Source organism: Actinia tenebrosa, unplaced genomic scaffold (genome assembly GCF_029948245.1).
Source record: "Actinia tenebrosa isolate PJP-AT-01 unplaced genomic scaffold, QUT_ActTen_1.0 PGA_scaffold1__47_contigs__length_23844297, whole genome shotgun sequence".
Lineage (NCBI taxonomy): Eukaryota > Metazoa > Cnidaria > Anthozoa > Actiniaria > Actiniidae > Actinia > Actinia tenebrosa.
This window is the reverse complement of record NW_028292578.1, coordinates 5,985,179-6,008,595: the sequence shown is the minus strand read 5'-3', so window position 1 is coordinate 6,008,595 and position 23,417 is coordinate 5,985,179. Positions and strand designations below refer to the sequence as shown.

The 23,417-nt window shown below is 43.3% G+C and overlaps 1 protein-coding gene across 2 annotated transcripts in view; it reads left to right on the top strand.

Annotated features, from left to right (window-relative positions):
- LOC116305440 (calcium-dependent secretion activator 1) overlaps positions 1–18,840 on the top strand; it is a 31,188-nt gene extending 12,348 nt beyond the window's left edge. For both annotated transcript variants that reach the window (XM_031715339.2, XM_031715338.2), the window contains exons 24-27: positions 8–91; positions 730–837; positions 17,977–18,081; positions 18,509–18,840. In XM_031715339.2, the coding sequence (XP_031571199.2) occupies positions 8–91; positions 730–837; positions 17,977–18,081; positions 18,509–18,709 (498 nt within the window). In that variant the 3' untranslated portion in view covers positions 18,710–18,840. The remainder of the gene's footprint in view (positions 1–7; positions 92–729; positions 838–17,976; positions 18,082–18,508) is intronic.
- Positions 18,841–23,417: the final 4,577 nt, after the last annotated feature.

Here is a 23,417-nt window from a genome sequence, read left to right as displayed (position 1 = left end):
GTATTAGCTCAACTCTGTGTTGGAATCATTGTTAACCAAGTTGGCAAGATATGATCAGGATTCCATACTGTCTTCTGTCTTTGCACTTAAGGTATATATATTAGTTAATCAGTGTTTACTACCGCTTATCGACACGGCAGAAAAACGGTTTTTGGCCTTTCGTCATAAGGACAGCTTTATTTAAGCTCAATATTTTGTAAACACGTTGAGCCAAAAGAACAAAATATCAGCGACCAAAATTTATTGAATGCGTATTTGAGATATAAAGCCGTGTACTTTGGGAGAGGTGATATTTTGATCAGCAGAAAAACTGACAATTTCGTGAATACTAATAAGTAGCCTTTGACAAAATTCCGTCACAAGTTTCGAGCAGCAGTGACACAAATGAAACGCTTAAAAATTTGGAGTATTAAACTCAGTTAAATAAAAAAATCGTGAAAGTAGCGGGCTTGTCGTTTTTCCTGCCCTGTCCCGCCTATCTATCTTCATTACATTTGCAATTCTGAGGGTGTTTAGCAACCCAATCGATAAGTATGAATTAGAATTTAGAAGCCAGAGGACTCATTGGAGAAAAACTCAAAACATAAGAGAGACCACAGCGGTTAGAGGCAGTACATTGGCAGCGGTATGACACACCCATATAGTGGCTGTGGGAGAGACTACCTTGCCTGAACTCGATAAAGATCAACAGGATGAATACTGATTGGAACTGACTTGTTTTGTTTGTAGAACCCTGGTTCTGAGCTACACGAAGCCTTTATCAAGTTTTTAAAGTCAAACCTGAAACAGTTAATGGAACAATTACACGAAGTTCAACTGAGAAAGTACATTGTCAAGGTATGTTTTTAGAGCAGCGTATGACTGTGTAAAGCTCGATGGTGTCGTATGTTGGTTTTGCGCGACCGTGATGTTTTCTAGAATTTTGATTGGTGGCATTTTTCTTGAGCAATATGATTGGTCTAGCAGTGCTGTGATCTTGGCGTGACTGTGTTCGCTCCGTTCCGTGTATTTGATTGGATAGAGAGTAAATTTTCACGCAATGTGATTGGTCTGGCATGTCTTGTGAGCAGCAGGTAGGGGGACTCGCGATCGATGCCAAAGATATACGGGTTTAACTCGCGGATTTACGAAGACGGGTACAGCAGATTTACCGCAAACGGAGGTTAAAATATCTTATAAATATACGATGCACGAATGTAAGAAGTTCGTTAACGACTTTTGCATAATTTGTCTAAGACCTAAAGTTATCGTACCTAAGCCAGAACCCTTTTGGTGTTGTGGTAAAAAAATGCAAATAGAAGATGACACGTCAGCACAGTGTTACGAGTGTGGTAAGAATATTCGTAATGCCGTACCAAATGCTACCAAAGAGCAATATTACGCCAATGGAGGTCGTAAGAAAACGCCATATAAGAGATTAAAATACTTCAGGGACTGGATGAGTCATATCCAAGGTTTACATCCGATATATTTAAGCGACGAAGTAAAGAAGAAAATCATAGACCATTTAGAAGAGCCAACCCCGCAAAGTCTACGGAAAACGCTGAAAAAATTAAAACTAGGGAAATATTACAAAGCTATTCCCTATCTTTTGTCTGAAATTACCGGTAAGTCTATTCCCGAGGTTTCTGATATGACAAAAGCCGAGTGGATGTTTTGTCGGCTGGATAAGGATATTCCTTATTACCCTGACGTAATCTACGAAATATTTTACGAAATTGACCCCAACCACCCCCTGTTAGGATGGATTCCGAGAAGATAGTGAATCTTATGCCATAAGATGAGCGAATAGCATAAATCTTATGCCATAAGATTACGCGTAATTTCCAGACTGACGTTCAATATGTAAATAGAATCCTGTCACGCTTTTTTCAAAGCAGATGTTTACTGAGCAAGCTTTCTTTGAAGCTCTTCTTTCGCTTCTTGGTAAATCTTTTTGCGAGATTCCTCGGAAAGATCTTTTACGACTGTTTTTTTATTCCTTATGTCCGTCTTTAATTTCTCGTATTTGTCTTCTTCGGCCAGAATAAGCGAGAATTCTACGTCGTCTATCTTTCTGTCACGCAAAGCCTTTGAGACAAGATCGGTAATAGTATTTACTTTAGCCCTAGATAGAGCTATTGTCGTGTCATGCTTGGATATTTTCGTGGATAGCTTTTTCATAATGCCCGTAGCAACAGCCAAAATGATACCACAAGCTGCCCCAACGCCGGCCAAAGGAACTCCAACGATTATTCCCGGCCCAGTAAGCGAAGTAGCAACGCCAGAGCCCGTTAACACAACAGATATGGATCCTGAAGTTATCGCAATCTTATGTAGCGTACTCCGGGCTCTAACGTACTTTTTTCTAACTTTTTCATAGTGTTTTGCCTGCCCTTCCAAGTAAGCCAGGATTAAGTTCGCTTTATTCAGACGAAAGTTTTCGGCGTTTAGTTCATTAGGTGTAGTATAGGGAACATCTGGGTACAACTGAGGTGCTGATGGTATAACATCCATTATATATACTAATGTACGACGCTTTTGGGAATGATATTGAGGAGCAGCCACATCACGACAACCGGGATTACTGGAATTGGAGAGCATTTAGGAAGATGTTTCCGCATGCAGACCCTAGTAAGTTCGAAAGGAGACCCGATGGGATTTACTATAACGGCTCTAGGATGTACAGCAACGAGGATTTGAAACCTACGCTGGTCGATCAGATAGACAATCAACTGAAGAATTCTGGTTATATCGAACATAAGCCCGTGCAAGGTTGGTCAAAGGAATTATTGCTTGGTACCGGTACTTATCCGATACCCGCGGTTTCATTTGATAAACATCCAAGTTTGGATTTGACATTGAACATGCGGATCTCTAACAACCATTCCTTTTCGTTAAAGGTGCGAGATATCTTCAAAGACGTACCCATTAATCATACCACCGCTAAGGAATCTCATGAATGGTTAAGTGGTCCTAACATGCGTTATTGGCCGCAGCAACTAAACTTTGCGGTTTGGTGTGCCACCAGCGGCTGCGGTGTAAGTGCGAAGTTGATGAAGAATTCGATATTTATGTTTCACTTCCACTTTACCGTCCGAAGAATACTGCATGAGATGGGTGTTATTGCGCTGCCGGGAGATGCCGCGTTTTATCCAAGAGACAATAAATACAACGTTCCTGCTTACGACCGACTTTGTAAGGAGTTTGGTGTTGTAGGGAAGGATTTTAGATGCACTGTCGGTGCTAACAATGGCTTGGGGCATATTTGGGCTTATTGGGGGATTGGTGGGCACGAGCTAAGCAACAGGGAAGTTCATGCATTGAATCTACGATGGAACACTGGGTATCATAAGGAAACTCACGACAGTAGCACCTTCTTTGAACCAAATGCCAAAACCACTAAGGAAGTCAGAGACGGACCTCTGTTCAAAGACGAGGGCGGTAAGTATGCAGGGGCTAACCCGCTGATTATCAAGATTACCAACGACGAGCAAACGAAGCAATACTTTAATTTCATACCCCCAGAAGGTAAAGGACTAACCAAAGCCGGCCTTGCCCGTTTGAACCGCAGCATAGAAGCTTACGTGTATTCCATCCTTGGAGCTCAGGTAAACACCCGATCGAGTATAGTGGGGAATACCGGCGCCGCAGAAGAGACGCGAGCCGAAGCCTTGATCTTATTCGAATGTTCGATCTTGGAGGGCGACATTAGCAAGGGCGTACAGCGTTACCAACTAGCTATACAAAATTCTAAGGCAAGGTTGGACTATGCAGTAGCCCCGGGTTGTTGGTTAATGCCTAGTAATTTATCTATAAATACTGGTTCTGTAGTAGGATACAACAACAAACTTCAACGAGCTACTAAGGATATGAAGTTTGGGGTGAATGACGTGAACTCTGATACTACCAAGGGTATTCCTCACTTCGTAGAGGAGCCAAAAAAGTCACACGAAGCGAAGCTACCCGTAGTTAAGAAACCATCAAAGAAGGCCCTGCCTGCGATACCTGAGGAATATGACCATAACTTACTAAAAGCCGGCTTAGTAGCTGCAAGCATTGCTCTGAGTTATTATATATGGCGATGAACAACCCCTACGTAGCTGGAGTAGATTGTGTTTATACGACTTACACAGGCGAGAAAAAATACACCCAGAGCTCTTGGGTTGATGTCACGGGCATGTCCGTGAATTTGAATTACTCAGGAAAGAAATTGATCCTTTGTAGTATTTGCATTGGTACGAGCAGCCATGCCAACGTGGGCTTTAGGTTCCTGGATGAGAATGGCGTACTGCAGCCTATGAGAAATAAGACAAACAACAGGGAGCCTGCGCATTTCTCCGTAGAGCCCAACCCAGCCAGCGCCGAAAATCTATCGGTTTGGACTTTCCACATGGTCGCCGATTGCCATGGGAAGGTAAAGCTGCAAATGCGCGTAGATGACACCGGGAGCGTTTGCATAAATAGTATAGAAAATCAGAGAGATACGGTTTATAATCACAAGACCATTAGCACTCTTACGGTAATGAGTCTATAAATATATGAATCCACACGCAAAGGAAGATTGGTTTCTTCATTATTTGGAGGAGAAGGACTACTTAGAACAGCATTGGCTTGACACCGGGCTGTGGGTAAAGGTTGGGGGCCTGGGATTAATAATATGTACCATTAGCATTTCGACGGGGTATTCGTGTAATGTCGGGTTTAGGATCGTTGATGAGAATGACCATCCATTACTACCCTACAGAAAAAAAGATAATAATAGGAACCCAGCCCATTTCTCGTCGGAGCCCCCTCCAAGAAGCGGAGAAGACTTAACGCCGGTAACTTTTCACATGATAGCCAATTGCCAATATGCGAAGTTACAAGTTCTCCCGAACGACGTTGCCTACCTTCGGATAAATGCCGCCCCGTCAAGAGATTCCCCAACGGATGCCACTTGGAATCACAAGCCCATTAGCACCATGACTGCCCTACCGCTAGTTCCGCATTATCAAGGCGGTGCGAATACTATCTTTACTTATCCCCAGTCGAGGACGCCTCGGGCGCCCGACGACGATAAGCCGCCAGTAATACACAAGGATAAGATCAACCCTGAATCTTCTTCAGGAGTACCACCCCAATAGCTACGACTAATATCCAAATGTTATTCCCCACGAACTTTAACAGTTCGCCGCCGGCCCTAAGTGCCAAGGAAACGACCGAACCCAGCAGCCCAGGAAGACCGGCTGCCATCTTTTTTCCCAAGTCCGTCAGCCCATTACCTAATTTCTTCACGCCCGCGCCCGTAGCCTTAAGCGCGTTAAGGATTACCCCTACTACGCTCGAAATAGCGACCGCGAATGCCAGCGGAACGCCATACTTCAAAAGGGCTCTTTTTACCTTTTCCTTGGTGGTAAGCCCCAACTCCCTTTCCAGGTTTTCCTTTTGTGCCTGTAATTCCGCAACTCTCTCCTGAAGGGTTTCTACTTCCCTTTGGGCTGCCTCCCTTTCTTCTTCGGGGCGCGCCTGGTCGTTAATTACTTCCTGCTTTTCGGATATGTTTTTTTCCAGGTCTTCGATGGCCTGAGTTCTTTGCTGGATTTGCTCTTCTTTAATGTTGATTTCAGCAACTAACTGCCGCCGCTCCACCAAAGAACCCTCTATGGCGGTTTGTAAGTCCTTAACTTCCCCCTTGCTCACATCCAGGTCTTGCAGGGCGAGCTCGAAGGCCTTTTGGGCTTGGTTCCTATCGCGCAGGGCTTTGTCTGTTTGTTCTCTAAGTTCTATCATTCTTTGGTTTTTGTCGTCAAGTTCTCTTTTTTGAGCATCAAGGAGTAGTCGGTTTTGTCTCATGTAATCTGCCTCCCTTTCCTCCATTGTCTCCTTTAGTTCTTCAACTTCCCTTATCGCCTCGGGGCCTTTTTGTTGCCGCTGCATTAGGGTCTTGAACTTTTCAAAGGCTTCGCTGGTGTTTTCATCGTTTTCTCTTAGTCTTTCCACCAAATTAGGTCTTCCTAATGCGTCTTTGATTTCTTTTGGGAGATTACTGGTGAGCCTGCCGGAGTCTCTCCTTTGGTAGAGATTAGACCACTTATCCCTTCCTTGATACTGGATTTGAATTTGCCCCTTATCTCCGGTTTGGAAATTAAGGCGGGCCAAGTCCACATTTGGAAATTTCTCCCTTACGTCGTCTAAAAGCCCCCTTAGCATTTCAGTTCTTAGGTCCGTGGAATCCAAGTTTTGCAATTCCAAGTACTCCGGAATAGATCTCCCTGGGTTCCTCGATTGCCACTTGTCCTTTAAGGAACGCCAGGCCTCGCGGGCCCTACTTCCGAACCTATTTCGAAGCCTATCCCAAATATACTCGCGGGACACGTCGTCATTTGGGATTAACGTATCGTATTCTTCATCGTTAATGTCGACTTGGCCTTCTTCGGTAAGGGGGTCAAAATCCGTTCCTTCTACTTCCATTATATATGATAAGCTCAAAGTTAAACCCAAACGTATTACCTAAGCAGGTTGGCGGACTGAAAGCAGAACGCACCTTTCACCGGGTTACATTCACACCTTCTAGCGCAAAGCCAGGAGAAACCTTGTACGTAGGCGTGCCCCGCCTAACGGATAACCTAGTCTTAGTTCCTGGTACCTTGGCTTTAAGGTTCGACCTAGCGGTACAGTCAAGCCCCACAGATGAAAGGATTATCGTTAACAACGTGGGTCGCAACATCGTTTCTAAGATGCGCGTAAAGTTCGCCGGGGAATCCTTGCTGGACTTAAATAGGTACGATCTGTATACCACCTATAAGGATCTATGGTTGACAGCCTTTGACCGCGCGCAAAGGATAGAACAAGGAATTGGTAGTGTTATCCTGCGTAAGGTCCGCACACCTACGAAAACGCAACCTACTGACGGCAGCGGAGAAACCGCAGTGGCAGACGCAAAGCGAATAAAGACCGCCTATGGTAGCAAGTATGTCATACCATTAGACTTTGAAGTAATCACGAATCACGGTGTCTATTACCCAAGACAGCTTGCCGAACTGCAGTTTGAAGTAACTTTAGCAGATGCTAATAACATCATTGGTGGGCTAAGCACTGCACTTACCACAACAACCCCATACTCTATTACCAACTTAGAGCTACAGTACGAAACGGTGTACAGCGAAGAGCTGGCCCGTAGCGCTGGCATGGAGTACAGCTCTGGCAAGGCATTCCTTTACGACCACGTAGTGATGTATAAGACGTTTAGCTTCTTGGATAAGACGGATGAGGTTATCAACCAAAGCATTAACCTCCCCCGAAGAAGTCTCACGGGGTTAATGCTGGTGTTTGCCAAACCCTATGAGGCTGGTAAGCGCAACTCCGAAGACTTTCACAACCCCAACATTACTAACGTCGGCGTGAATATCAACGGAGTCCCAAACAAGGTTTACTCCCAGGGAATAAAGCCTGCAGACGTTTACAGGGAGGCAATGCGCAAGTTTGGCGACCAAATTAGCCCTGAGGAATTCTTTAAGGATAAGTATGCGTTATGGATTGACATGCGCACCATTAACGACGAAGACCTACATGGTCAAGGCCTCCGTCTAGTAAATACGCAGGATGGCATAACATTGGAGATCAAACGCACCAAAAACGCCAGTGCGGCCGACGGCGATAGGATAAACTGCTACGTTTTCGTGGTGTCGGACGCGCAACTGAGCGTAGAAATGAATCAGCTAAAGAGCGTTGCCTATTAATGACTTCGTTGCCTCAGCCATTCTAAAAATAAAATATTCCTTACGTATAATATGCTTCGCGTATTCGAAAACAACGAAACCAAACTGCAAGTCGTGCAAGGCGATAAACTTTATTTCAAAGCAAAGGAAGTGGCGCTGGCATTGGGTTACGCAGACCCAAAAGATGCGATTAAGGTGCATGTTCGTGATAAATACAAGGTAAGGCTTAGCGAACTCAAGGTGGAGGTGAATCGCCTCCCCTTTACTACGCAACCAAATGCCGTGTTTATCTCCGAATCTGGGTTGTATCAATTGATATTCAGTTCAAAGTTACCCAAAGCGCTGAAATTCCAGGATTGGGTCTTGGAGGACGTACTTCCTACGCTTAGAAAAACCGGTAAGTACGAAATAGAGCGACGGTTTGACACACCCAACAAATTAATCTTTAAGATAGAAAATGAGTTCGACCTGCATAAGAAGGTTGTCGATTACATACGCCGCTTTTACCCTCAAATGCTCATAACGCCAGGCTTAGGCGAACTACAGGATTCTGACAGCAAACGCATAAAATGCTGGCAGAAAGGCTACCAACGCGGTCAACCTGACCTAATGATCCTGAATGCCCACAAAAAGTACCGCGGCTTCTGCATTGAGTTGAAAACCCCTAAAGGTAATGGTATACTTTCCGACAGTCAACGTGAACTTTTAGAAAGGTACGAAGAAAATGGTTATAAGACGTTAATCAGCAACGACTATGACGAGTTATGCCGCGCCGTTAGCGACTATGCGCGCGGCATCCGCATTCCTTGTCCGTGGTGTCGCAAGCGCTTCAAGACCACGGAAACGAGGGCAACACATTTAAGAATATTTCATAGATATAATGAGGCTGAATCTGATACATTGGCGTGACCTGATAGAAGGCGCAGCATACGAAATAAAAAATTACGTCGTCTTCGAAGACATCGACCGTTTACGGTTAGTCCTCAAAGACTTAGAAGGCAAGGAATATTCCCTTTGGGCGCCGGATTGCGTGCGGTACGTAATTCAGGGCGAGGAATTCACCCACTTACGCAGCTATGGTAAGGTAAATGGCCGATGGAAGTTTGACATTGAAAGAAGAGTCACTCCATCTCCTCTTTGTAGTTAAGCGCCCGCTGCGCTTTAGGATCCGCGGAGCACCAATGCCCCACAAAGGATCCTTCGGAGAATACCCTGTCGCAATGAAGGCAGGTGTATTTTTTACGCGGCTTACGAGGGGTAATGCAGTCGGCAGGTAGTTCGCAAGTAATACAGTCCATATATTGAAAGGGTAATTAGAATGCCTCCCAGAAAGGCAGCTGCGTAGGCTAGCATATATCCTACAACCTTCCTTAAAAGGGGTTCCTATTTTTCTTGTTGTTTTGTTAAATGTTGATGATCCCTAACAAACAACAAGAAAAATAAGATTAGGATTTGAGACTCTTTGCACAAACCCTGCTTTAACTATTAAAGGCCCCAAGAAATGCTATTGCGTATCGTCTCAGAATGTTAACAATAAGGTTAAATCTTTGTTAAGACACCCCGGAAACTATTTCAAAGAGTGTCTCAGAATGTTGACAATAAGGTTAAATCTTTGTTAAGACACCCATAAGCTATTCAAAAAAGTGTCTCAGAATGTTAACAATAAGGTTAAATCTTTGTTAAGACACTCCGGAAACTATTTCAAAGAGTGTCTCAGAATGTTGACGTTTAGGTTAAATCTTTGTTAAGGCAGTTGAAGATATGTTCCTCTTCTCTAACACAACCACAACGATCGCACTCCTGCCTCCAATACTCCCTTTTAGTCCACGGAACGCCTTCGGCGCGTTCAAAAGAGGGGAAAGTACGGACTATCTTCTTATGGTAATCTATGCGATTCCTTAAGTAATCCTCTTTATGCGGGCAGCGACACATCAAATCCGCACATTGGTAGCAATCCACGCCTTCCAAGTCGTAAGCGCGGGAGAGAAATCGATAATTCACTTCATGCGTTCTCCGGTGCGTCTGTAAACGTTGACGACTACTAAGTATCTTATTACAGAAACTACACTGTCTGGTTCGATTACAGACGCCCCTTTTCAGATGCTGCTGCATTTCAAAGGGGTTGTGGAATTCCTTATTACAGTCCTTACAAAGCCCACAAATGCGTTTATCCTGATGTCGTTGCATCTTTTGAACGGTGCTGAATTCCTTACCGCAATCCTTACAAGCCTTACTAATTGGCTTCTTCGTGCAAACTCCATGCCGAACATGGTATTGCAGTCTTTGTTTGGTGCTGAACACCTTCTTACACAACAAACAGTCCATATATACTTAACAGTATCTTAGCCTCCATTTAACATCCTTTAACAAAGATTTAACCTTATTGTCAACATTCTGAGGCATTTTTTGGAATAGTTTCCACATATACTTAACAAAGATTTAACCTTATTGTCAACATTCTGAGGCATTTTTTGGAATAGCTTATGGGCGACTTAACAAAGATTTAACCTTATTGTCAACATTCTAAGACACCTTTTAAATAGTTTCCAGGCATCCTTAACAAAGATTTAACCTAAACGTCAACATTCTACAGGGGATATCGCATGAAGTCCTTAACGGACTCCTTAGCCCACGTTGCCATCGTCAAGAGCGCACCAAACCGTTCTGCACGCTTCAGACCGCACATTTCATCGTACAACTCCTGCACGCGCTCTTTTAACCGGTCTATCTCCTCCCTTTGCATTTCTATGGTGTCTCTTTTATCTTTTGCGTCGGCGACAATTCTTTGCACTGCTTCCACTGGCTCCATATATATCAGGGAACAAGTTCCCTTCGAAAGAAGGGATATAATGAACCCAGATCACATGCCTTGTAACGCTCTGATAGTAGGACCCACCGGCTGCGGAAAGACCCAATTCGTCGTGGAGCAGCTATTAGGACCCTTTAGATACCGCTTCGACTACATAGTGCTATTATGCCCCACCTACGTGAATAACCGCACCTGGGAAGGCATAGGAGTGAAAGATGACGACTTCTTTGTGGACATACTGGATCCTAACGAGTTATCCAGCCATCTTAAGTTCTGGCATAAGCAATTCCCTAAAGATACGCAAACCTTGCTCATACTGGATGACATTGCCTGCGGGGACGACGTAAAAAGACGCACCTCCGAATTAGTGAAGCTCGCCTTTAGCGGCAGACACGACAATATCAGCGTTTGGTTGCTCTCGCAGCAGCTTACCAGCGTCTCCAAGCCTTTTAGGGAAAACATAGGCTCTCTCGTAGTATTTTATACTCCAAGTAAGTCTGACCTGGAAACCATCTTAAGCGACTACGGCGGTGAGATAAGCAAGGAACAGTTACACGAATACATGCGGCACCTAAAGACGCACCAACATTCCAAGATGATCTTCTCTTTGAGGTTTCCGTATTCCATAAAGATCTGCGATCTTTAAAGTCTTTGATTCCTAATGTATATGGACATTGAGCAGCTCTTAGATGAAGTCCCCACGCAGTTAGACGAAAGTAACCTTAAGGAACAACTTAACATCCTTGTGTCATCTGGGAAGTGCAAAGAAATGATAGGCAAGGAACTTACCCATGAGCAGGTTAATAAGTTGTCAGAAGAGGAAGTTAAGAAGTTCCATAAGAGGTACGAGGCCGCCCTTGCAAGTAAGACCACGGACGCCGTAGCAGACTCAGCCATTAAGCTGGCCACCAAGCTTCTCGGACTTGCGCTGCCCATAGACGACGTGGAGCAACTACGGAAGGACATTAGTGATGACTATGTCATCGCCCAAGAACTTAAGATAACCTGCGGGTGGTTGTCTTTGAAGTGCGGTAAGTTAATGGCAGTCGCCTCTGCGGCACTTCACGTAGCTCAGCATGTCGACTTGAAGGAGGTACTAGGTTCCTTCGGAACATCTTGGAAGGACTTCAAGAAGGACAGAGAAGTCGAAAAGGTCTTCCAGGCGGCACTTGCTGAGGTACCTGATCAAGTCGCCTCAAGTACTTAGTCAAGTCGTTGTCAAGTCACCTCAAGTACTTAGTCAAGTCGTTGTCAAGTCGCCTCAAGTACTTAGTCAAGTCGTTGTCAAGTCATTGCCAAGTCATTGTCAAGTCGTCATCAAGTTACTTGTCAAGTCCTTCAAGTCCCTTAATATAAGATGAGTGGCACCGAAGAACAACCACCCGTAGAAGATACCAAGATTACCAAGGCTAAATCTCCAGGCAGAGTCGCTGCCGGAAAGAAGCTCGCGGAGATGAACAGGAAGAACAAAGCCAAAAAAGAGGAAAAGGTGGAGGAAAAAGAAGAGGAATCCTTTATTAATCCTGGGTACGTCATCGGCGCGTTAGGAGTCGCTATAGCAGCAGGCAGCCTCTACTTACAATGGCGGGCAGCAAAGCCAAAAGTAAAGTTGGAGCCAGCGCATTACACGCCTACGGAGCCGCCCGTTAGAAAAAGTAAGATCCCTGAAATGGAGTAATAACCTTCTCGCTTTGTAATATAATGTCAACCGCGTTATTGAAAACTGTTGAAGAAGCAGCTATTATTACTTCCATCGTTGCGGGTATTGGTTGGGTAGGTAAGAAAGTGCTCAAAGAAGACTTTACTGAAGACCCAAGCAAGAGCTTCGCTAATTTTGCTAAGATGACCGCTGCCGTAGGCGGGGCTATCATGGTAAAGGATTACCTACGGAAGGAAAAGTACCTGCCGACGACGTAAGCTTTGCTTGCGTCTAATATATAATGGCTAGTTTAATCGCAGGCGGAGTTATTGCAGCTTTAGCATTCACTGGAGCTAATTATGGTGGTCAGTATTTGGATAGATTAGTCAGAGGCGACAAAAGCGGAGATTTAGCCGCCGAAAGGAAGAGGCATGATTTAGCGCTGGAGAAATATCAGCGAGACGTTGCAGCTTGGAATGAAAAAAGACAAGCTTACAGGGATTGGTTGGACAAGAATTACCAAGACAAAATGCAGGCGGATAAGAACTTCGAAAATACAGACTACGCCTTTAAGCTCTATGCGCAAGCACACCCCGCGGCATTGACGGGGTTAAGAAAGCCTCAGTTTAAGAATTACTACCAGCCTTCTAAGAAACAAAAAGATAGTGAGTTGGTATTCGTGGGAGCTGCAGGGCTGGCGGGAGGCGTAGCTTTGGCGTATTTAGTCTAAGTCAGCAAGCGTAGCTTACTTCTAGAAGGGGACTTGTCCCCTGTAATATATGATCGTCTTTTTGGAAAGCGATAAAAATAACTTTACCACTTATCTGAATCCCCCCATCAAAGCCCATAAGGTTCGGCTGGTTAGTTGTTCTTTGTACAATTCTTGGTATAATCTAGTCAATGGTATGGTCACCGTGCATAAGGGGTCTAACAATTACCAAGGCGTAATGCTGCCCGATGGACATTACACGCCAATCACCCTTGCTAAGGAATTAGCAAAACACGGTTATACTCTCACCACGGGATTGCCGCACGAAATGACCTTCAAACATAATCTTCCTAACAATTTCTCGGTAACCCTAGGAAAAACTGATGCATTAGGATCTTTACTAGGTGTCTCAGGCAAGGAAATTACCAACACAGCCATACCTGTGAAATGGAAAGTCGCATCCTCTTACGAAGTCTATTGCGACTTGGTTCATAGTTACAACAATGGAGAAAAGTCTTCTCTTATGTCCAAGTTTCTGCCCAAAGGTAATCCATTTGACCCAGTAGAATACACTCCCATTTCTTTAAGCTATGACTTGTCTAATTTGGTAGAAAGCATAAACATCACCATCAAAGTGGACGAAAAGACGGTGGATTTTAACGGACGCAAGATCAATCTCGTCCTGGAATTCATATAATGGGTCGCGTAGAGGACAAACTCAAGAGGATTTACTATGGGCCTGAAGGCTATTGGAAAGGAGCGTCGGCCATCAAGAAACTCGCGACCGCGGCCAGGGTATCAGACGAAACGGCTAAGAACTGGCTAAGAAAACAAACCCTCTGGCAGGTTTATCTTCCCGTGCCCAAGTACATTCCCAGGCCCAGCTTCACCGTAAATGCCCCCAACGAAGTTCATCAGGCGGATTTGCTTTTCTTACCGCACGACAAGGTGAGAAGAAAGACCTATAGGTACGCTTTGACCGTAGTTGATATCGCAAGCAGATACAAGGACGCCGAACCCATAACCAGCAAGGATTCTGGGGAAGTCGCAGAAGCCCTAGGTAGGATTTATAAGCGCGTCTTGAAATGGCCTAAGCTGCTGCAAGTGGATGCGGGGACAGAGTTCATGGGCGTGGTTACTAAGACCCTGAAAGACCACGACACTAAGATTAGGAGAGCCGAAGCTGAGTACCACAGGGGTCAGAGCATTGTCGAAAGATTTAATAAGACCCTGGCCGAGCGTCTCTTTGGGTACCAGTATTGGAAAGAGCTGGAAGATCCCTCCAAACGCAACAGGGAATGGACTCAGAGGCTCCCCCAGGTCGTCGCGGCTTTGAACAACGAGGCGGCCAGGGCTACGGGGATAAAACCCAAGGATGCCATAAAAAAGAAACACGTGGAACACAAGTCCTACGTCAGAAGTTCGAGGGCGGTCGGACTGAAGGAAAAAAAGCTACCCCGCGACATAGTGGTCAGATACCTCTATCAGTCGGGGGAACTCGAAGGTGGCAGTAAGAGAGCCACGGATCCTAACTGGTCCCTGGAAACGTATGAGATTTCGAAGTCCGTCACCAAGGAAGGGCAGCCCGTGTTGTATTACCTAGATGGCCCAAGTCGTGGATTTGTCATGGAAGAGCTGCTCATAGTCCCCAAAGACTCAGAGTAGCGCTGCTCCACGCGCCCGATTGCACTCTAGGCATGTCAGTCTTACGTTGCCTCTACAATGGCCGCGTTTATTATTTATGCGATCCACGGAGAACTGCTGATCGTCATTTGGGTCAAACCTCCATAGTAGAGGTATGTTACATTTGGCACACCTTGCCCCTTTCTTATAGACGTCGTCCGCGCATAGGTCAAACTTTATCCCCGCATAGCGGGGATCTTTGCTCTTTTCTTCGTCGTGGCGCTTGTAGCGAAGGAGTTTCTTGGCAATGTTCTCCTTTGCTATGTCTTCTGGGGTGCGGTCGTAACGCAGTTGCGGCCCCCAGGCTCTTTTTAACTGTTTGGCATATTCTACGCGGCTTACGGCGGTGTAGATAAGGTTGCTCCAACACAGCCGCTGGTCTATGATCCACAGCGTTTCTTTTATGGTAAGCCCCTGCGCACTATGGACTGTCATGCAGTAACCTAAGCGCCAATCTGGGTGGGAGGTAATTTTTTCCACCTTTTCTATGGGTACCCAGGCTTTATCATGTGTTACAGCATTTTGTAGTTGGATGTCGGTACCAGGTACCCAGACATCTCTTTTTTGCATTCGGGTATCGTGGGGTTTGTAAGAAACAGGTACGGGATGTGTAGGGAAGCGCTCTCGGTGTATATTTAGCAAGTCTTTCTGTATGCGAGACTGTGATGCGCGTTTGCTGCTTAGCACCAGATCCTTTGGATGCCATGTGTATAGAAAGTCTTCGTATTTCTTCGCTCGTACCCTCTTGCGTAGTATCTTGTTTTGTTCCGCGTCACTAAGGCCCCGAAGTTCTGCTTTCAGGTTTCTTATTTGATCCTTACTGCGGTAGTCGGTGTTAATTTCTTCGGAGTGGTCTACCATTTCTTTTAACCATTTATGGGGCATCTCTCCGGTTATTGGAGGAGGCTGGCAAGGATCTCCGGCGAATATCACTTGACACTTTCCACGGAGGAATTCTACAAATTCCTGCAGGATTTCTAAAGGAACGGTGCAAATCTCATCCCAAAGTATCACCGGGGGTATGTCGTGGATGGCTTCTGGTACCCACTTTTGACCATTCCAGCGGAAGAAGCTGTGGTAGGTCTGCGCGTCGTAACCCATCTCCGTTAATTCTCTTTCCAGACGGTGCGTTGGCGTTAACACCTTTATCTTTGGAAAGAGTTCCAAGACCCTGGTAGTTTTACCACTGCCTCCCGTTCCGTAAAGGTAAGAGAAGCGTTGGTAAGAGATTGGGTCCGCAACCGACGGTAGAGGCTCCCCGGTTAGTTCCACGCTACCGTAAAGATGTTCTCCGTGATATTCTACACGGCCTCTCCATGCTTTTATCTCCTCATCTTTGACGCGCCATTGACCACTTTCTGCAAGTTCATCGGCAGTGTAGAACTCCTGCATCTTCTCTAACACTTCTGGCTTTACATACAAGGAATCCGTGGCTACGCGTGGGATGTCCTCTTTGTCAAACCGTAGCAGCATTGCTAAGAGATTGATGTGCGCATATGCTAGCATGCTGGCACGCAGATGGTAATACTGTGGTCGATGGTCTTGGTAATAACACAGCGCATTCCATTTCTGTTCTTTTTGACCTTCTATGAAGTAGTCCCATTTCTCTACGGATACCATTGTTCCTTGGTCATGTGCACGTTTTATGAGGAAGCTTAGCTCACCGGCGTCTGTTATTAAGCGTCGCTGCATGTGTTTTTCGCCTTCTTTTGCGCCCTGTGTGAATTTACCTATGACCACACGCGCTGTGGGGTTGTGCTCTGGAAGCCATTGTGTAAAGGCGCTATGGCAGAGTATGGCTTCATGCGCTGTGTATTTTAAAAGCTTGCGCTCTTCGAGGAACTTCAGTAGGGGTATGGGTATCCATTCTTTCTCCTGCAGGTGCTTCCCATACCACGCGTAAATTATGGGATGTAAGTCTTTTGCTAACTCCCAGGTGGTCAGTCTGATGAACCCCGTTGCTGGTGCGTCGTAGTAACCCGGTAGTGACACCCTAAAGAATTGGGAGTCTGGATGTCCGTAACGGTCATAATACTCCTTACAATCCCCAAGGCCTTTGAAACTGGCGGGGTAACAGTGTTTCATATCCAACGACACGTACTCGTCTTCGTTGTACTCCATATTCCAAAGACCGCCGTGACCGTGTTCTACGCAAGCTTTGGAGATATCTTTGAACTCTTTTGGGGTAGGTTTCCAGCCGTTCCTTTTCTTCGCGGCTAAGAAGTCCAAGCTGCGGGAGCTGAGCACTTCGTCTGAAAAGTCCTCACCAAGGGTTTCGCAGGCGCTTTTAATGCGTTGATGTTCCACTTCTGGTCGGTATAAAGTACCATCTTGCGTCATGAATTGACATCCTTCTGAATCCATTAACCAAATAGAATTCTCATGAACTAATTCTGTCAATGGGGAATTCTTATAGACCTTTGTCTCCTTCTTTCTTGGGAACCTCAACTCCCTCCACGCGTGCGCGTTGTGTTGGTAAATGACTATGGGAGCACCTTTGCCTTCGTATTTATGCGTTCCTGGGTAAATAAAGCCGTCGGTGATATCTTTCACATGGATTCGCCTTCCTAACGTGGTTTCCAACTTCTTGATGTTTTCGATGGTTCCTCCAGTTTTACGAGTAGAATGCTCCCATTTCCTGATGGCTTCTCTTCTTTTTGGCGTAAGCTTACCACCCCGAGAGGAATCCTCGAAAAACTCCCTAACCAGCTTCCCAACGCAGTTACCAGGATGTCGCATTGGTTTAAGCTTCTTAACGTCCGGCTTCTTAATTTCGTATGCACCGTAGATGACCACGGTAACCGGGTAAGCGACCTCGTAGAAGAGCATGTCTATTCCCTCAAGTGCTCCCGGTCGTGTGTGCTTATTCAAAACGAACAGGTTCTGCTTACCAGACGCTCTGATAGGATTACGACCCTTTTCTATTATCCACTCACCGTCTAAGTACTTTACGAATGTCAACTCCAAACGGTAGTCACCGGCCGGCATTCTGTTGATTATCTTTTCAGCCATTTTGTGATTCATAGTTTTGTCTGTCTTTCCCTCCATAAATGTAGCGAAGACAAAGTCAGCGTCTGAGTTATCCATCACCTGATTTCCGAGCCTGCGCACAGTTTTGTTTTGAATGTCGTTGATGGTGGCCATGTATATCTAAGGAATATTTTAACCTCCGTTTGCGGTAAATCTGCTGTACCCGTCTTCGTAAATCCGCGAGTTAAACCCGTATATCTTTGGCATCGATCGCGAGTCCCCCTACCTGCTGCTCTTGTGAATCAACCAATATGACGACAGTATGTCGCAACTATAGTCAGTATGGTAGAAGTTGGTATGGTAACAGTTGCCATAGTAACGTTTCTTATTATCCCGTGACTCTAAAGACTTTGACTTTGGACCAACGATAATGTTACTGAACACTACTCTGATCTTTCTCAGTACCTTATTGTCGTTATTTTTCTAGCTATGGTACACACCCATGGTCACTATGATATGTGAATGGTTATCACATCGCATGAGTGTCTCAATACATCAGTATCAACTACAGACTCTTCTTCCTATTGCTGAGGTAAGATCTAAGGGATCTTATAGGGGAGGGGAGGGGGTGGGGATTTACTACATGACTGACAGACAGACAGACAGACTTTTTTATTCGGTATCGCGTATAATAAAATACATTGACATTTTATCCGAATAAACATTAACGTATGAAAGATATAATTGATGACTGCTTTACTACATGACTGACAGACAGACAGACAGACAGACAGACTTTTTTACTCGGTAGCGTGTATAATAAAATACATTGACATTTTACCCGAATAAACATTAACGTATGAAAGATATAATTGATGACTGCTGATAACCCGCAGACCTCCACCCCCCTCCCCCCTCGTGTCATAATATTCGTTGGCAGACTTCTTAACCACATCAAACTACTTTAACAATTTTCTACCAATATTTTAATCATGTCTGTCGTTTATCTGTTTCTACAGAATTTACCGGTTGTATTCCAGATATGTAATCTGTTTGGTGTTCCTACTAAACGTCTTCAGTGTGCTGTTTATGGAACACTCTTGTCTCGACTTCACGTAGAAGAGGCGATGCTGAAGGGTGAACAAGTACACTGTATCGATTACACAGGACCCAAGCATTCTGAGGATTATAGTGATTCTAGTAGTGAGGATGAGTTGTGATACTGACAGGTCTTTCCTTTTCCTTGGATCTTGCAATAATTATTCTCCTTATTTTATACTTCCAACTTCGCACACGAAACATGGATGTCTACGACTTGGATGTTAGTAAAGGACAGATTTCTTAGCGAAAACCAGTTTACATGACTTGTTAAACGGATTCCGTACCTTTTCAATTCTTAAAATAATTAATATAAATGCGCTTCTAAATCAGAGGAAGAGCCGGGGGGGGGGGGGGGGGGGGATGAAGACCCCTGCAATAGACTAAGTCAGATGGGCGCCCCATCGATCACAGAATAAATGCAATCTTCTAAACATGGAAATAAAATGTTCAATATATTAGACATATTCACTTTTATAGTCGCGTTGGCGTCTTAAGGTGTCGTCCTTTTTTACTTTCTCTCATCCTAATGAGGAAACCATCTTAGAGGTGACGGCTCGCTTAGATTAAAGTACGTACTCTAAGACCGCTTGTCACATCCACTAAAATATTCTAGATCTACTTTAATCTAGAAAGAAATACTAAAGTAATCTCGTACGTGACAAGGGCTTCTACATTTTGTACATACTGCTATCATTGCGATCAAATCAGTACTGAATAAATTGCATCTGGATATTATAGAATGCTTAAGATTTACAAGACAAGAGGCGTGGAAGGAAATGAGACGACCAAGAGATGAAAATCTCAATGAATATGGTATTCTTTCTCACTTCGAAATAAAACCACCTCGTTAGCAGCTATAGATTACGTAAGTTATTCATTGAACTTTTATCCTTCAAAATAACATGGACTATACTCAAGGAAATGGACTTTAAAAAACAATAAAAATATTAAAAGCTAAAGAAGTATAGAACTCGAGCGGTTTCTTTTCCTAAATGATTTTTTTTTTTTTTTTTTTTTTTTTTTTGACTAACATTATTTTTAGAAATATTAAGAAAAACGAGAGAAAAATTTGAAGAAAAACTGCTTGTGGCCTCATTTGAACAATGGAATCGAGCTACATGCAAAAGTATGGTGAATTAGTTAAGGGACGAATGGATGGAAATTACTTAAGAGTTTTACCGGGATACTTATGACGTCAAACTCTAGTACGCTTTTTTCGATCAGTCGATTGTTCTATTATTTTGAAATAGATTCAAAGATACCAAAATTGAAAAATATGGAGATGTTCCAGTGAAAGTGCGTTCGCGTTTCGAATTACGATTTCTTGCAGATCGAATATGAGTAGCATTGGTTGTAATTTAGAGTTTTGTTGGATTCACTTCTGTTTCAATCATTGCGCGAACGACCATGTTTAAAACACTAAACTTTACGTAGATTGCTTGCTTAGTCGGTTTTCAGTTTTCAGTATAGGTTATGCAGGGTATTTGCTCTTGGACAGACGTTTTTCAAAGACGCCAGTGATAAATGAAAAAACTTTACCAAAGGCGAATATTCCAAATTGATTCTTGTTGCTATGGTGACTTGGCCTAGTCCACCCACGTAGCCTGCTAAACAATAAAGTATAATGGCAGAAAATAACTATTTTGGGAGAAATTTAAAAATCAAGCTATTCCACCACATTAGCCTGTTCATAGAACTTGATAAACGAATAAATTGTACCCCCAACTACATTGGTTTCCGCTCGTGCTATTAGCTGCTCTTGTTCACGTTGCATTATGCGAATGAGACACAAAACAACACATTTTCTCATCGATTCAATTTATTTCCGTTCTTGCTATTAGTTGGATTTCATTCACTTTCCTAATCTTTCCAGTTGTAGCCGAGCGACCGAAGACAGAACACCCAACGAACAGCCTGTACGGCGCGCTTGAAAACAAACGTTTCTAAAAATGCCATATCTATATAACTCTACTATACGAACAACTTCTCTTTCTGTGGTCCAAGCACACCATAATCAAAATCCTACCTTGGAAGCCTTTGCTATTCTGGTGGCAGTCTTGTTCGCTCTTTTGATCGGCGTTTGTGCTTTCTATCTAACCTGCTGTGGAAATTCTGAACATGATCGTAAACTGTACGCTATCAACCATCCAGAGGAGACACGACAAGCGATAGAAGATATTGGGCTCATGTGAACAAGTCAGTCATTCAGTCAGTAAGTACATTAGTAACATACCTACTTAAGCCAGCGATTTGAGGTTTGCTTGAAAACTCATTTATTAATTTATTAACAAGTAGGCGTTTGTGTGTTAAAACGCCAGATTATCTCAAAAAATTACTTATTAATCCACACCACATTACTTTACGGTATCCATATCTTCTGCGTTCGGTTAACGAGTATTTTCGTTCTGTTTTACATAACCGAATACGGGTGTTAATGTCAGCGCAACGGTTCGCTTCAGTCTTCCATCTCCTTAAGTGCTTTCTCCGCGGGTCTTGAGTCCCCTGGTGTTAATTTAAAAATATAAGTTGAGTTTTGTTCGACCTCACCCCTAAGATGAGGACTGAATGTGAAATGGGGCAGTTGTTATCCTGGCATTGCTAGCGCACGAGACCACACAAGAGAATATCGTACTGTCTCTCAAATCAGCCTGACAGCTGCACTCAAGTGTGTTGAGCCCTTGATCTCACGAAAAGATTTTATTTCTCATTGCCAAAACTCATCGAATTCTGATGAAAACTAATTGGATCGATGGATCTCGGGCTGATTTTGAGCCTTAATATATAATCATTGAATTGAGTTAAGAATGATCACGTGACCAATTTAAATGTATTAAGGGATTTCGTTATTCCTCTTTTGAGAAATATGGTGGCGAGTTTGAATGCATGGGACAAATTAATACCCTTAAATAGACGTCTTTACTTCAAGGCCTTAAAAATTGTCCTTTGGAAAACTTGGTTATCACTTATTGTTAAGGAGATATTTTGTCCAATAGGTCACGTGAGCATTTTAGAGTTCAGGTTTTTTCAAACGTGAAGTTATTTGTCATCCACTACTAATCGACTTTCCGTTTTGTTTTGTTTACAAAGCATATTTTTACAAGGGATTAATAAACATGTATTTTTACAATGGCCGAGATCAGTAGTGTATTAATTCTTGGGGTGCAACCAGCACATGACTCAAAATCCCATGAGATGTAAATAACAATACGACAGCCGCCATGTTGTTTAATACAACAAGAGAAGTTAATGAGAAATGCTTTGTTAACGTCAACCAACATTGCCGGTATGACCTAACATGCACTCCAGTTTATATGTAATGGCCTGCATGATTGTCGACCAAACAAACACCCATAAAATTTGATTGTAATGCGCATTTGAAAAAGCATGTTGATATTTGCGCAATATAAACAAGTGTAGTTTTATTAATATGTGTTTATCTTGTGTTTCTACAGTGTAACCAAGTATTGTAAATGTGAGAGCTAACAGATGACACCGCAGAGGCTTTAACCAGAACTGCGCATGTGTTGTCCATATATACTTCATCTGCATACAGACCAATCTGGCCAGAGCTCTCGTTATTTCTTACTACGCATGCTCCACAAAATAAGGGTTCTGGGTACGAGATTGTGGCAAAAAAAAAAAAAAAAAAAAAAAAAGATGCTGTAGAATATAGATAGAAGACTAGATAAAGCTGTTAAATGTGACACATTTCCGGTTTTGCAAAATTAAAAACGAAAACCCACTGTGAAAGTAATGGCGTAAAAATTGATTAAAAAAATTTATCGTCGCCTCCAACAAACAGAATTTCAACAATAAATCCCGCCGAATCCTAATATAATCAATTGACGTCACACTTAACAGGACGAAAGTAGTTGCATGTTTTGTGTACATGATTTTACAAAATAAACGTTAAACAAATATAATAAATAATAGTTTGGTTAGCAGTAGTGGTCTAGGACACCAATCAAGGCTAGCGCTGTGTAAGCAAAAACAAAAAACAAAAAACAAAAAAAAAAAACACGACCGATATTGTCATCTTCTATAGAAATAATCATCCAATAGATAATAATAATAATACCGTAAAACGTTAACAAACAAATTATTACAAATTAGTGAAAAGTTTTGAGGTCTACTGAGCTTACAACCCATTTCTCACAAAGGTTCACGGATATATGGTTGGCACTCTAGCCTGATTTTTTCATTTTTTAAAAGCTGATTGAAATATTTTTCTAGTCCACTCCTCCTACCCCCGTCATTTCCTTCCATCCTTTTCCCCTTTCTGTAACTCCCTTCTCTCCCCTTTTCTTTAACTACCTAAGATAATTTTCAGCCCGTAGCTAGGATTTTTGTTGGGGGGTGCTAATTTACAAAAAGTGGACCAACCATATACTTTATTTTTAAAAAGTCCCATAGGACGCATAGGTATAGATAAATTATTAAAGTAAAATTGATTTTTTTACTTAGTTTTACTTGAAAATATCATACCAGCCAAAATCTCACTTGCTTAAAAAGCGGACCTTTAGCTCGCGTGGGGGGGCGAACACACCCCCTGCACCCCCCCTAGCTACGGGCCTGATTTTCTTCAAAAATTCGGATTTGGGTTTGGAACCTCGGAGTTATTTGTCTTTTACACTACCCTTGCTAATTTTTTTTTTGTGCGTTTCGCTTACTAGCTGTTCTTCGAAGATTGATAAAAAATGATAAACAAATCATTAGACCGTGGATCGTTAAGGGACATCATACATGTACGACCATTAGGGAATGAGAGAGTTATTATATATTGGAAATATTAGTGTATAGTATATAGATAAAATTCCATAGGTATTG